Here is a 16,678-nt window from a genome sequence, read left to right on the forward strand (position 1 = left end):
TCATATAGGGTTGTTAGGTTCTTTAATCATGCACACCACTTATTAAATAATACCTTATTAACTGGGATGGTTTATCTTATTATCTTATCCTAGTCTTTAAAAAAAAAAAAACAACCTTGTCTATTCAGCTTAGGAAGACTCATGAAGATAGATTTGTTCCAGCCGGCCGGTGGTGGCACACACCTTTAATCCCAGCACTCGGGAGGCAGAGCCAGGCGGATCTCTGTGAGTTCGAGGCCAGCCTGGGCTACCAAGTGAGTTCCAGGAAAGGCGCAAAGCTACACAGAGAAACCCTGTCTCGAAAAACCAAAAAAAAAAAAAAAAAAAAAAAAGATAGATTTGTTCCAGCTAAAGAGCAAAAGGAGGTCATGAAACACCTTATCTTCCCCCACACCATCCCCAGAACTCCCTTAAGTATAATAAAATGACATTCAAACTCCTTTCTCAAAGAAACTAGTGGGGTTTTGCATGATTATAAAATTGTATAGCATTCAATTTGTCTCTGAACTTAACATGGACTTGCTTACTCATAGACACTATATGTAGCAGCTGGCCATTCCCAGTCTAGAAGCCCATAGTTTATTTTGTAACATTGATAAGGGGATGCTGGAAAGAAGAATTGTTCCTATGCAGCTGGTGAAGAAGAAATGTCAAACGTCCCTGCTCGCACGCGCGCGCGCGCGCACACACACACACACACACACACACACACACACACACAATCTTTCCTTCCTTCCTTCCTTCCTTCCTTCCTTCCTTCCTTCCTTCCTTCCTTCCTTCCTTCCTTCCTTCCTTCCTCCCTTCCTTCCCTCCTTCTTTCCTTCCTCCTTTCTTCCCTCCACTTTAGTGTGCTTTTGGAGGAATAATTAATTCCTCCATGGAGGAATAAATAATTGCTTTGGGATCACATCGTTGTTGGGGAGAGGGAGTCACTGAGAAAAATCTTTCTTCAGTTTAGAAAATGTGCTTAGTATACTAAAACTTAGCCAGGATCCATAAAACATCCAGAGACACTGTGAGGACATGCCCCGCTAAGCCCACAGCAAGGAGGCCAGCCACCTTCTCCAACATACAGATCATACAATATATACTATGGCACACTGAATCATTACAACAAGGACTTAGAGACACTATGAGGACATTCTTTGCTAAGCCTATAACAAGGAGGCCATCCACCTTCTCTAATATTCAGTTCATACATTGTAGACCATAACACACCGAATCATTACAAGGATTTGACAAAGTACTTACGATGGTAACTATTTCTCCCATAAGCTAATGACACTTTCATACGCTTAATCCAGTAAAGACATTAGGAAGCTCTGAACAGAACTGTTGAGTGTTTGGATACAGGATTTGAGAAAAGGCACATCAGCTACTCAACCAAGTATCATTATCTCTAAGATTCATACTGCAGTCTTTAGTAAAAAATAAACTTCTTACGTTTCTCATTTTAAATTTGCCATCTTTATCTTTGTAGGCAACTTGGTTTTATTACTTCTTCATAAACACATATTTTCTGTCTTAAACTATGCCATCTCTATAAGTGGACCTCAGATTTTTCCCTCACTGAATTCTAAGATGGCAGTTATTGCATTGTAAAGTGTGGTAATTTTCATCTTAGTACTTTATAAATTCCTCCTTGTTTGCTGTTTGGTTATTTACATGTGCAGCATTTGGCTCTTAATTACATTGTCTCCTTTTATTCAAAAGTAAATCATTTACTATACCACATACATGCTGTAAATGTAAACATATACCATTTAATACAGTGTGTCTAGAAAGTATATTTGCATATATTCCATATGCATTCTGCATATACTATATATGTATTGCAATGTGAGCATGCAGCATACAACACTGTGCCAGAAATAAAGTGGTATCCAATATTTGTTGGCCTGAGTTGACTGAGAACTGTCTCATCTATGTCAAAAAATATAGCTATTTTTAAGAACTTTACCAATTTCTAAAAGAAACACTAATACAGGAAATAAGAATTCACTTTTATTTCTTTACTGCTTGCATTTACATGAAAATTTCATGAGTTTATGGACTGACCTTGCCATTTCTTCAAAAAGCCTAGTAAAGGTATGAGAATACCAGCATGTGCCTTTTCTAGAAATAAACATTTTAAACAGTGAAATGAATTTTGAGTCAAGCTTTATGTGTGAGATATAGGACGCAGAAGTGTCAAGTTGAGAAATGAAGACAGATGGAGCAAAAGTGGAGAATTTAAAATTCCAAAAAATTATGAAGGAAACATGTCCAAAATTGGGAAAGAGAACACGAATATTGTTAGTACAGCTTGAAACTGACATGTCCCAGGCAAGACTACTCCTGACTAGGTCTATACATTCCATACTCCCATAGCAATTGGTTGGCTTTGTAAAATACCATTTACAGTGTCTCTATTTATTTTGTTATTTATCTCCCACACACAGTAAGTAGACTGTGGGCTTTGATATATTTTTATCTTAATGCTTAATACAGTACCTTTGACTTTGGGCAAATGAAAATAAACAGTGTGGAACACTTTGTAAGAAGAAAAGATAAAATGATAGAATTACTAAAGGAAGAAGAGAACAAATGCATAAGAAGTATATTCCTAGGAAACCTTATCCTGTCGAAGCTACTATGAGTTGTTTGGTTCTTAAATTCCAGAATTAATGCATTTCTCAACAAACACAGCACGACAAATTAAAAATACATTAAAATCTGGCAGTAATTTCTAAACTGAAACTTTGTTCCCAAACTTCTTTTTTAATTTATCAGAAAGCAAAAGCCTTTTCTAGAAAAGATGTTCTGGCCTTCTAAAACAGAATCTTTCGAGTGTAATGTCTTCTGTCATTTAAGAGCAGGTCTGTTGGTTTCAGGTATTCCTATGGACAGCTATTTCATCTAAGTTCAGAAAATGTATTCAGGATGTTTTTATGCATTTATGTAATGAATGCCGTTAAAGAAGTCATCGTACTTGCCTCCTGACAGTATTCATTGTTGAGATAAGAAGCATTCCCACCACAACTGATCTCATAAATAAACAGTAGCACACAAAACATGATTCTTCCAAACTGGCAGAGTGCGTATTACTTCTGATATGGCTGACAGCTACTTTAAATTTTAGTTATTAATGATCATATGAACACAGCACAGGCTTTGCTGATAAAGAGTAGAAGATATAAGGTAGCTTAGGGGTATAGTTTAGTTGTACAGCACTTGCCAAACTTGTATGACATTTTGGCTTCAGTCTCAGCACCATAAAAGAAATAAACAACCATGCATGGTTACATAGAACTCTAGCTTCTTTTTATACCTTGGTTGTACTATTCTTCAAAATGACAACTTATTTTGACATTGGACTGGAGGTGGCATATTATATTATATCCTACTTTCAAGTCTCAACCATATGTATGACAAGAAATGCATGTGTTATGATAACCATGGCGCCAAACTTAAGGTCAGAAATGTAAGAAATCAAAATTACACACATAAGACTGTGTGCATCTTAAATTGCTCAGAGTTTCAACCACAAAAGCACTTCCCTGTGAGCTTCAGTGTCTCCAGATAATTTCAAAAGTCAGCCCACAGACTCACAGGTACATATTAGTTTGAGGTATTCTCCACAGTCAAAAACTATGTTCATGGCCTGGAAGGATCAGAAATCTAATCTATTTTTGAAACAAACGCATGCTTCAAAGGTGGGTTTGCAACCCCAAAAGCTCAAAATAAAGAACAGTGATATCAAGAGATAGATACACTATTTCACAGTTAAGAGTTAAAGATCTGAGATGGTCTAAAACACTGTGAAGGGAAAGCCAGACCGTTCTTACAGTAGGGTCCAAATAACAATCAGAAAGCTAATTGGTGATTTTTAAAATAAATGAAGGGAGTTCATATGTTAAATAAACAACACATAAATAGAACCAAATTCTAGCTTTGCTGTGTCCTGATTTCTCTTTACATTTCATAGTGAAGTTAGGTGGCCTACCAGATTCACAAGGCAGCTAAGGGTCCTCTTTATGACATGCATATTGGCCTGTTGTGGCTGGTCAATTCCCACTCTGACTGACATGCTGATATATAATATTGAGATACCATATATGACTTAGCCTAAAGTCATAAATGCTCTCTATGCCAATGTTCTTCCAAGGCATCACAGATTCCTTCTTGTATTATTTTTGTTTTTGTTATTATTTCTTTTCCAGTCATATAATCACTATCAAACTAGTAAGGGTCTCCATCATTTTTAAAACTAATTTTTTACTTGGCATACAGAAAAAAAATGTGTTTCACTGTGACATTTTCATAGACACACACAAACACACAAACACAAGTATAAATTTAAGTAGCCTCTAATATCCTTCTGGCAAGGTCCAAACTGGTCTAATTATTGCAAACATGTCCTTCTGTGCAACTTCAATTACTACTATAGAAAGCTATAATAAATTGTTTTTATTTACATTATTTTTTATCTTCTCAACTTCATATATACTCAAACTCTCACAATTCCTAGTAGCTTCAAAATTTGTAATTATTTGTCTCATATTCAAATTCTTTCATATCTGGGTCTAATTTTTTATTTTTCTAATTCACACAACCTTCACTTTATCGAGTGCCATTTTCCCGCTTGTGCCTCCTGAAATCCATGCCTCAGCTCATTCCTGAGATTAAGAAAACATCTGCCTTCTCTGGGAAAAGATCTCTGTGGCAGTCCAAGTGTGAAAAGGGCACTGCAATTCTTTAGCTTCACTTTAGTTCATCTGAAAGTGATTGTTTGTTCAGAATTCCATGTAAAAAGTACTTATGCCAACGACCAACACATTTCCTGTCTTCATTATCTTGCTATCAAGAGGACTCAAGAAACAAATGTTTAAAAGTGACTCCATCTGCTTGAAGGTAAAATTGCTGTAATTCTTATAGCCTAAGATTGAACTTGACAAACATTTCCCTTAATGTTTGAGAGTACTTGACATGTCTTGGGATATTTATTGGTATTTAACCTTTTGTTTTGTTTTGTTAGTTGTTTTTTTTTTGTTTTGTTTTGTTTTGTTGTTGTTTTGTTTTACTTTTTTTTAAAGACATGGTTTCCCTGTGTAGTTTTGGTGCCTGTCCTGGATCTCACTCTAGACCAGGCTGGCCTCCAACTCACAGAGATCCACCTGACTCTGCCTCCTGAGTGCTGGGGTTAAAGGCATGTGCCACTGCCACCTGGCTTATTGGTGTTTAATAAAGTCTTTTTCTAGGGCTTTGGAATGATTTCATCAACTTAAGATACCCTTCAATATTTATCTTTTTCTTCACCATTTAATATTACAGATGAAAATACATCCCAATTCTTAGTAGTCTCACAGTCAGCCTCAATGTACGGTGCAAATTTATAACTGAAGTCATCCCATGAAAGATAGAGGCTCTAGCTGGAGTGTTTAACTACAGCAATGATAATCAAAAGAGAGAAGCTAAGCAAAGAATGAGTTTCTTCAGTCTTCAGAAATGAAAAGGCAACATCATGAAGTTTACAGGGATCAAGAAGGAAATATCTTAAGCTAGTTTATCCACCATTTAGCTCATCAAGTTTTGGGTTTGTAATCAGACCTTCATCTCGAACTTGATTGAACAGGGCCTAACAACTGAGAACAACAGCATTAACAACAACACAACAGTCTACACTTGCCTAACACAATGAGCTGCCTGGAAATAGCCATTAGGTCAGCAAAGGGGTTCTTTCAGTTCCTGTGGAAGTGCTATTGCTCTTGGGAAGACATTGAGATTGTTGTCAATAAGGTCTCCACTATTATGAAAGACATGAACTACACATATCAGGCTTACTTCGTGCAGTTGGCAACTGCACTCCAGAAATTTAGGGAGCAATCTGGCTAAGCTCTGAAAGTAGGAATGAGAAACCTATTTAAAGTGGGATGACGGTGATAATCTTGCCAACGGAGGAGGAAATTGCTTGATTAAGCAACAATAATTAAACCTGAGCAGTCAACATTAGACACAAGCCAATCAGAAATAGTATAATTATGATTTAAAATTTTTTAAAAAACTATATAAAATAGAGAAATAATTTCCTGGGCAAAGACTAATTTCCTCTTAACAGGAGAATAAGACTTTTTTCCAAGGCATTCGATTTATTTTCCTAATGTTAAAATAATATTGATCACAATTATGCTTAACCTGAATAATAATTACAATTAAATACCCTGGTATTAAGTATACAACGAATACTGCATGGTGTTGAAAAGGAGTTTTGTTATAGAGTGAATGTTAAAATACAACAAAGCTTTTTGAAACTCTGTATTTTATATTTGTAGTAAATGTGTTTCTACTAATGAGTGTTGATTTCCATCTTACTATCTTGAAAAATCCTACAATTCTAGTATATTTTAAAGGACTATAATAAGACAATAAACACCAGAGTCATTCATATATGCCCAGGAGTTCTCTTCATGAGAACACCATGATCTAAAAGGGGATGGCTGCTTCTCTTATGCCAAGATGCACAGAATAATGTTTCCATGGTCTCCTCTAGCACCTTTGTGAAGGCAAAACATCTTTCTTCTTTTTGGCCAACATTTCACTGCCTTATGTACACTCACTCGTTCTCAGAAAATGGGGATAAACTCTGCTCTTAAATAATGAGCTATAAGCTTTCTGCGAAGCTACACTTTACCACCTTACAATCTCATAATTTGTTCATCCACACCTAGAAATATGACAGGTTTTAAAAGCTATTTTTATGTTTGCAATTAGTATTCAAATACTCCATTCACCAAAATGACATTTCCATTTTCTATGGATCACAAAGTAAAGACACTACTTTGAAATGCTAGTTCAGAATTCAGTGCTGAGAAATACAGGGTTGCGGCCTATTTCATCTGGGTTTTATTTTCTCTATGAGAATTTCCTGGGGCACTTAAATTTTCCTCACTAAGTTTGTAGATGAGTTCCTGAGTTTACACAAAAGCAACCTTCCTTGAGGGACAATAGTATCTTCTTCACAAGCCACTGAAGAGTCCCCCAGTAAAGACTCGACATTCCCTCACATCAACAGTAGCCTAGATTTTTAAATGAATTATGTAAAAATTTAAAATATATAGGAAAATCAGTTTCAACACAAAAAGCTTAAAAGCCTCTTTCTGTAAAATGTTGTATTTTCTAATTAGTGATGTTAAGTTTCAATCCTGGATATTTAAATTGCCTGGGGGGTATCAGGGTATGTACACAGTGTTGTTGGCTTGGTTAACTCCAAATCAGAAATAAATTGAAAGATTGCAAGATATTAAAATGTCACTTTCCCAATGAACATGTGGATCATTTTTACTATCTAGAATATTGCTTCACTAGCATATAATGGTCATATCAAATTTAAAATCTGTGAGTGGTAGAACCATTTTTCACTTCATCTCCTATTTCAATTTCTTCTAAAAAGCATGGATCAGCCTGGCTGCACAAACATCAAATTTGCTTATTCATGATCCTGTCATGTAATAAACAATTTCCATAATCCAAGCAAAGCAGTATCAACCCCTTTAGGAAAATACGTGCCACAAATACTAATTTCTGTGTTTTAATTCACAATAAAACTATAAATTGTATAAAAACCAGTTTTGAAACCCTCTACTTTTAATAACAACTATTTCATTTTATTTCAATTCATTGTCCAGTGCTGAGGGTTGACCCTATGGCCTTTCACATTCTAGGTAAGTACTTTCCTACTGAGCCATCCCCCCAGCCTTCCCTTCAGTTCTCCTTGTGAGACAGGGTCTCAGTTAAACTACCTTGGCTGCTTTTGAACTCACTGAAGCCCAGGAAGGCCTTGAGTTTACAGTCCTCCTGCCTCAGCCACCTGAGTTCCTGGGATTACATGTTCCACCACCAGGCTTGACTTGACATTTTTATATATGACCCCAATACCTCCTTAAAAATATTATCAACGCTAAATTTAATGTTAAAGTACTGTTGAAGTAAAATCAGTTATCTCTTCATTACTCTCTGGAACAACGATGTGGAAAATGAAATATCTATCAAGTTTTTAAATGATTACTACAAGGCACGGATATCTATACTTAACGCTCTATTTCCATATTGCCCAAGCATTTACACTGAAAAACTTTTCCATGAAGCCAATGAAGTAAGTTACAGGGACTTCCTTCTACTAAAGCCTATAAAATGCCCCATAAAGGGAACCCGTGAAGTTTTCTTGGATTGCAGATCAAATGATAGTTCAACTCAACTTGAAACAGGAGCTTGCTATCGTAAACGTACCTTGTCCTTGGGTTACTCCGTAAAATTCAGCTGCTATCCTCGCGGCCTCCTTTCGGTTGCCTTTCACGATGTAGAAGTGACTGAGGATGGCAAGGCTGATTTTCACAAAAAGTTTAAAACAGAAAAGGGAGAGGATGGTAAAATAGACATTGGAGAGCTGCTGAGCAAACGGCCGGCTTTCTTCTAACACAGACATTGCTGCAGAGGAATCCGCCGCAGTGCCAAGTCCCAGCCGAGTCTCAACTGTGCCTGGCTCTGGTCCGGGATGCTCTTGAACAGCTGGTCCTCAGGAAAGAAAATATCAACTGGTCATGATGTCTAAGGCTCAAATTATTTATACTGTCCATAAAAGTTCTTCACCAGCTCCTATTGGTCTGACAATATTCCATGGAAGCAACCGAATCACGTTTCGCAAGCCTCCTGACTTTCCATTCTCCGTATAAAATGATACACCCTCTTTCTGTTCTGGGTTTCAGGAGTCAAATATTGAAATAAATAATGCCGATGATTTCCTTTTTTGGTGTCTAATTATCAAGAACCGGGGGACGGCGAGATGGCTCAGTAAAGGCACCTGGCACCAAGCCTGGAGACCTGAGTTCCGTTCCTGGGACCTACACAGTGGAAGGAGGATACCAACTTCCATTTGTTCTCTGTACTTTCTAGACCTATACTCTTGGATAACTATGATCCGTTCAGGAATGAAGTATGATATATGGGTATCTTATGCATATATAGGTAGTCTTATGTATACCCACATACACACACACACACACACACACGCACGCACGCACGCACAAACGCACAAACGCACTAAATAAATAAATAATTTAAAAAAGAAAATTGGAAGCTTTTGTGTGTTCTATACACATGGTTCATGTAATAATATACATAATACTGAAGAGAAGTCAATTGTTCTAACTCCAGGGTTTATATTGGTTGGCCATGAACTAAGTCATCAAAGAGTCCATGGATGGGACTTGAATGTGGACCCATTGGAGTAACTGATTACATTGATTTTAATGTTATACAATAGTTTATTTTTTATATAAATTAGGCTGTCCCATCATCTATTAGTAGACTTAAACTGTCCCTGTGACACTTCAAAACACCTATCACCTATTTTCTGTATGCTGAGGAAACCAAGAAGAACTAACAGTGTCTGTCACTAGTGCAGCATAGGTTTAGAGGAGAAATGCAGAAACCAGATAAACAGAAGACAAGCATCGGGGCAGCATACCCAGGAAGCCTAATTCTGACAGGAAATGAGAGTGCTTCCTGGGGACGGGGCATATAACACACCAAAGAATTACTAAACAAATACAACGGTTACACAAAAGACTGCAAAACCAAACAAACTAAACCTAATTATAGGTCTAGTTACGATCAACCTAAAGTGTACTTTCTAGATCTATACTCTTGGATAACTATGATCCGTTCAGGAATGAAGTATGATATATGGGTATCTTATGCATATATGGGTAGTCTTATGTATACCTACTTATAAACAATAGTTTAAAAGAGAAATAGAGTCGATTATTTAGAAAAATGATGTTCAGTGACTTTGTTTTCACAAATTCTATTTCCTTTTATTTTCTTTTGAAGTAATACTTTTCCTTGTTAATATCTGAGCATTTAAGTGAACGAAAATGTACTAATACAAAATATTGTGATATACGTTTATACCATCAGATTTAGGGGCTGCTCATTTTGGATTATTTCTTAATTCTGCTAAGTTTTAAAGTCAGGAGAGATAAACAGTCGACAGTGGCCCTGGTTGAAGAAAGGATTGTATCTGTGATGTGATGTACTGATAAGCGTGACTTGTCATTTTCCTGATGTCTATCCTATTAAAATAGTCTGACTTTCACCAAATATTCCCAAGACAATGGAGCCATGGTGGTGGAATACATGTGCCAACTGAAGGAAGCTGTTTCTGTCCCAGTGAATCAACTGCTCCCTGAAGCATAAAATTGACTGATGCCTTAGAAAGAAATCCCCAGCTCTTCGACGGTGGTTCTTGGCGTCCATTCCCACAGCAGCACAGGCAGAACTATTACACACGGACCTGGGCACCATGGCTCATGCCGTTTGGGACACAGTACAAACTACTGTTGAAATGCTGAAGATAAAGTGACTATATGGTCCTGTCTACCACTGATGTGGAAACTGTGTCAAGCGAGTGAACTCATCGGAATTACGTTCTGGTGAGTCTTCTGTTTGGCATGGTGATGTCTGAGCACACACTGGAGAGGAGCCTGTGGACAGCTGGCCCATCACAATGCTCTGAGTCATGGAGTGACTTCCACTCCAGTGCTCTGGAATCAGAAATAAACCTGCCTTAGTCACATCTAAGTGCTTGTCTAAGGTTTCGCCCCTTTCTCTTACCAGTAAATGATATTATAAATAATTCCCTGCACAGCCTACTCGGCAGCCTAGATTCTTTGGGGCTAAGAAACACTTCCATTCACTAAGGCTGTCGTCATCAGCTCAGCAAGCTTAAATCCCTTCTGCTTTACTAGTAGAAAAACATTACCACACAATATTTAGGATTTTATTTCCAGAGGTCAAATTTAGTTTTTTCATAAATGCCTTTATTCTCACTTTTTTTGTTTTATGGAGGTAACATTCACCCATAATAAAATCTGTCACCTGCTAGTTTCTTAATTTGAAGGCCTAATAAAATAGCATGATAAAATTAACTCAGAAATACAAATTAGATGCTCATTTCCACATAAAAGACTCCCCAAAACACCATCTTCAATGATCTGTATTTGTGCATCCATTTTCTTGGCTTTAGAATTTTCTTTTTTGTTTTTTTTTTCTGGTTCAAATACAATTTTTGCTTTTTCTTCTTTTAATATATTTTTTTGAGAATTTAATACATGAGTACTGTCTTATATCATTTCCACCTCGCCTTCTCCCATGCAGTTAAGTCTAGAGAAGGGGATGGTAGGGTACAGGCACTATTGAGTGGAAAATAGAAAAAATTGGGGGGGGGGCTCTATCTGAGGGGAAAAGGGATGGAAATACAGAGGGAGAGGGAAGGAGAATGGATAAAGTACAATAAGGATGTTTGAAAAAGCCATAGGGAATCATATTACTTTGTTTACTACAAAATATTCATATATATAATATATACATACATACATATATATATATATATATATATATATATCTTACGTGAAATTAATCAATTGTGGTTATAATACATGTTGCCCCCCACAAGGGTCACAGACTAACAAAAATTCTAGTATCAGGCATGGGAAACCTCAAAGCAGTCCAAGAGATCCCTAAAACAATATAGAATATTTCCGTCGCCTTTGGTTGCCTCCAAGGACTTTAAAGGTAAGAGCCAATTGTTGAAGACATCATGCACTTTGGACAGAGAACTTGAAAGATTTGAATTGGAAGTAACCTGGAAGCCTCCTTCCCAAGGACTAGCTCCTATAGCATTCAAAGGTGCTATGCAAGCTTCCAGTGGAGAAAAGCAGTCAGTAATCCTACCCAGCTGCAAAGCCTATGAACCACAACACTGACCAGCATTGACAAGATACTCACAAGGGTACAATAGCGGCACTTACGTCTTAGGAGTGAGGAGAAGCAGTCTAATTGGAATGAAGGCCTACTCAACAAGAGAGAATTCATGCCTCATATTGTCTGTTATCCTAGCCACCTTGCTGTGGCTGGTGAGGTCACGGATCCTCGAGGAGAATTTACTGCTGCCACCTTCCCAAATCAGTATAATTATTTACTGAATTCCAAATACTCATCCTTTTAGCCACAGATGAGTGCAGCTTTCATCTTTCATCAAAAGACCTTTTTCTTTCTCTCTTTCTCTCTTTCTCTCTTCCTCTCTTTCTTTCTTCCTTCCTTCCTTCCTTCCTTCCTTCCTTCCTTCCTTCCTTTCTTTTTTTTTCCTGCAGACAGAAATCATCGCATAAATCCTAAATTGGTCAAAATGTAGAGAATCAGTGATGATGGGATGCCCAACTTTAAAGGGTTCATCTACAACACAATCCCTCCACCTGAGGCTCAGGGAACATCAAAGGGGAGGGAGAGGGGCCAGAAAGACTCTAAGAGCCAGAGGACCAGGATGCCTGCTGTAAGTGTCTTCTATACATGACCGGGAGCAGCACTCATGAAATGTTAATAATGTGACCACCTAAACAAGACCTGTGTAATAACACCAGTTGACATTCCTCTGTGGATGGTGAAATCTCTTAAGTCCCCACCCCTCAGATGAAGACATACAGGTATTAATGGCTTCTAGAGAGGGGGAATCAGTCTTCTCCAGGGATGACTCCCTTGATATTATTCAATCCTAAATGATCAGCTCTAAACACATACACATAGGAAGAGTAACACTAAAGGGACCCAGAAGATTATATTTATACCAGTACATGCACACATACACATATGTAACAACAACAATTACAGAAATCATGAATTTTAGAGTAAGTGGAGGCACAGGAGGTGTTGAAGGGGAAAGGATGAGGCAGAAATGATGTAAAGACAGTTACTCTTGTGTGAAATTCTCAAAAATTAGAAAATAAATAATTTGACATATGTAATTGGAGCTTTTCAGTATATTTTATATTTCACTATATTTATGTCTCCATGCCCTTCTCTTTCTTCTTCCTTCCACCTCATTATAAATAAGACACAGATTCTATAAGGGAGAAAAAACATGTAGTATTTATCCTTCTGAATCAGGCTTATTTTGCTTAAGATGGTAATGAGCTTCTCTGTATGCATTCACTAGTTTTTAAGTAAACTATGATTCTTTTGTTCTATGGTAGAAATATACAGGCTCTTAATGAATTTATAATATGGACATCTGAAATAAAGAAAAATAACACGAACATATTTCAAACAATGAAGAGCTGCTAGTGCCCAGCTCCTCTAATTTCAGGAATCTTTTCAGTTCTAGAACAGGGGAGCTGAGGATAACTCATATACAGTGAGTGTAAACTCTGTTGTTTACCCATAACTATAAAGGCTCATCATGGCTGAAACTGAAAAGGAAAGGAACCACACAATTTCTTACTGGGGATATTGTACATCACTGTTAAGACTTAAAACGCCATTGGAATGCAAACTTTATCTTTTAGCTTTGTGAAACTTAATGAAAAAAATATAATGAAGACTTAGATATTTAGAATGGAGGAGAGTTTGAAATAAATACAGAAATGTCTATAAATGAACTCCTTAAAGGAAATAATAAATGAATTTTGCCTTATCTCCATTTAGTAAATTCAGTTTATCCTTACCCCAAAGCTGCTCTCATAGAAAAGACACTTTATAGGAGCAAACCAAGGCATATGGTCACAATTCTTTATAAAGTCACAGACATTATGATGCAATGTCTCTGTCATAAATGATAAACATATGCAAAGAAGAGTTATGGATGTCAACATGTTAGGTTTTTATTACTTATTCTTTTTTGAATTTACTTAATTCTTCCTTATGAATATATTCTGGTTACAGGTTCTCCTCCCCCAACTCTTCAGAGACCCTCCACATCTTCCTTTCCATTAATTATTGGTGAAAGATATAATTAGGATTAAAATTTGCACAATAATTTTTAAAGTTTTAGGTGGGGAGAGTTTGGGTGAGAACTATTCTATTTTGTTTGACTGTAGAACTTAGGAATAAATGTGTTGAGTTTCTAGATCAATTGCCAGCATGATGGAGCAAAACAATAATCTGTTATTGTTATGATAATCCACACAAATATTTTATCACAAGATGATTATTAATTCAGGTTGCATCCAGGCCCCCAGGGCAAAGTCATTGGCTTTCTCTGAAACACAGAATAGATTCTATCTAAACGTCCAGTTACATTAACTCAAAAATTCAATTAGATCTAACTAGAATTTACTTTCTGTCCAACGTGCTCTCATCTTCTCTGTGCAGTTTCTAGAAAACATGACTGAAAGCCAAAGCCATGCATATTTAAAAGTTTAAAATAGAGGATATTTTTATTATGAATACATTTAGTAAATACCCTATGCTAAGTACTTTTCTAAATATTTTTATATATTACAATGGAATTGGTTTTATGTTTCAATTTCTTGTTTGATTTACAAGCCCAGAGTATCTCTAAAGGATAATATTTCACCCAAATTGGATCCATTCACTTAATTTTCTTGCTCAACAGAAGAACAATTGACCAAATAAGGCCAATAAGGGATGTTTTTGAGACTATTTCTGATGAGTTAAATGTTTCCTTTCACTCTGCAGGAGAAGCAAAGTTGCTAGGAGCTCTTCAAAAGTAAAGAATGGTTTGTGTGTGGGTCCTGCCAATAAAATGAGGAACTCAGTCCATACTTAGACGGGAAGCATCAGATTATCTTCATTGGAGAATCTGGGTATAGGCTTACCTGAAACAGATCTATCCAATACTGACATGAATTTAATAGTAACATAAAATATTAAAGTCCTACTTGTTGTTAATTAAACCATAATAGTTTTGAATTCAGGGTTTTCCAACTTGTAAAGAAAATGTCCTGATATAGTTTCTGGAGTCTTTATGGAGATGTTATGATGACAGTAAGAAGCAGCTTAAAGAAAAAGGCAAGTAATTTGCAAGCTCTAAATCTGGAAGCGGGGGCACTAAGATTCCATTTCCACAGCTGTGCTTCTGTGTTCCAAAGTCAGCGCTGAAACACTCCCATTGTCTAGTTTACCCACGGTCCTCTGCTTACCACACCTTGTGCTCACAGCATGCATGTGTGCCATGTGTGCACTATAAGTAGCCTTTGGCAAAATACTTGTGTGTAATACGAATTGCTAAACGGTCTTATTAATATAAAACCCAGAGCCAGATATTGGGGTTAAAACCTGAGAGATCAGAGGAACAGGAAAGGCCACAGCCAACCTCACCTTACCGACTCCTCAGCCTCCAGAGAGACCTACTTCCTGTATACCCATGCCTATATGCCTTTCTGTTCTGCAATCTCACTTCCTCTCTCCACCCAGTGACATCACTTCCTGTCTGTACAGACCTCCAGACCTCTGTGGTTAGTGCTAGGATTAAAGGTGTGTGTCACTATGCCTGGCTCTTTTCCCAAGTGTGGCCTTGAACTCACAGAAATCCAGATGGATCTCTGCCTCCTGAATGCTAGGATTAAAGGTGTATGATAGCATTGCCTAACTTCTATGTTTAATCTAGTGGCTGGCTTTTTCCTCTGATCTTCAGATAAGCTTTATTAGGGTGCACAATATTTTAGGGGATACAATATATCACCACACTTGTATACTTTAGTGGGCTGAATCCAATGGGCTCCACTTATGCCTCCTGTGATTAAGAATCTGTTCTAACTGTCACACTTTAGCTAATCACATATTTGAGAGGTTAAAGATAAGGGAACTTTTCCATGCACCATGTGTTGAAGATCAAAGAATGGGACTACATGAGATGTGAAAAGGGTACAACATCCTACAGGTATGTTCAGCCTGGAAATTTGACAGAATTCTTAGATTGTTACATTAAATTTATAATTATTATTTCTCCTGAAATAAAATAAACAGTTAAAAAGAATGTGATCAATCGCTATTAAAGTTGGGATATTTGGATGAGTCTGGTTAGCATTCTGTTGGAGTTTCCTTGGCAACAGAAATATTGCCTGGAGTGCTTTTAAGTTTATTTTTAGTATCAATTATGAATTTCAGGGAGAAAAACCATAGCTTGAACACATTCTCATTAGAGTTACAGATCTTAATAAGAACAGTACTCATGTATGTCACCTTTCCACAGTGACTTAATGTCAGCTTTGTATTCTTTACATTCTCATTCGTTATTACAGTATTACAGAAAAAGAGCAAAACCAAGTCAATGGGAGCTCAGTGGTCACGTTCCAGTTGTCACCCTCCACTGGTCACCCTCCACTGGTCACCTTCCAATGACTCATCACCTTCAACCTCTAACTGGTCTCTGCTAATCCCTGATCTGAAAACAGAGAGAAGAACACAGGTACATTATAAATATTAACACAGCTAAAGAGATAGCACAGTAGTTAGGTGAACTTGCTTTTGCAGCAGACAGACTGAAGTTCAGTTCCCAGCATGCACACTAGGTGACTAATGACTGCCTGTAAGCCCAACTCCAGGGTATCAGACAATGTCTTCTGGCCTCTGTGGCACCCAAACACGTACATACACTCACACAGAGACACACACAAACACACACAGACACACACATGCACACACTCAAATAAAAATAAACCTTTAGGAATAACTGTAAATATAACTATTAACAGCTAATATATGGCTAGTAAGTAAAGTAAACCTGGTATAAGGATGATGTCAGCCATGTGGGGGTGTACAAAACATCTGATTAATTTTTCTCTCCTTTAACCCATTGCAGCTAGGTAAAAAGAAGCAAAAGTTAGTTCTTCCACATGATTACGGC

At 37.1% G+C, this 16,678-nt stretch overlaps 1 protein-coding gene across 1 annotated transcript in view; it reads right to left on the reverse strand.

Moving 5' to 3' along the window:
* Window positions 1-10,688, reverse strand: part of Asb5 (ankyrin repeat and SOCS box containing 5) — a 41,514-nt gene extending 30,826 nt beyond the window's left edge. Inside the window, exon 1 of the mRNA XM_006970910.4 lies at window positions 8,266-10,688. Coding sequence (XP_006970972.1) covers window positions 8,266-8,461 — 196 coding nt within the window. The 5' untranslated portion in view covers window positions 8,462-10,688. The remainder of the gene's footprint in view (window positions 1-8,265) is intronic.
* Window positions 10,689-16,678: the final 5,990 nt, after the last annotated feature.

This window comes from Peromyscus maniculatus, chromosome 17, assembly GCF_049852395.1.
Source record: "Peromyscus maniculatus bairdii isolate BWxNUB_F1_BW_parent chromosome 17, HU_Pman_BW_mat_3.1, whole genome shotgun sequence".
Taxonomy (NCBI): Eukaryota; Metazoa; Chordata; class Mammalia; order Rodentia; family Cricetidae; genus Peromyscus; species Peromyscus maniculatus.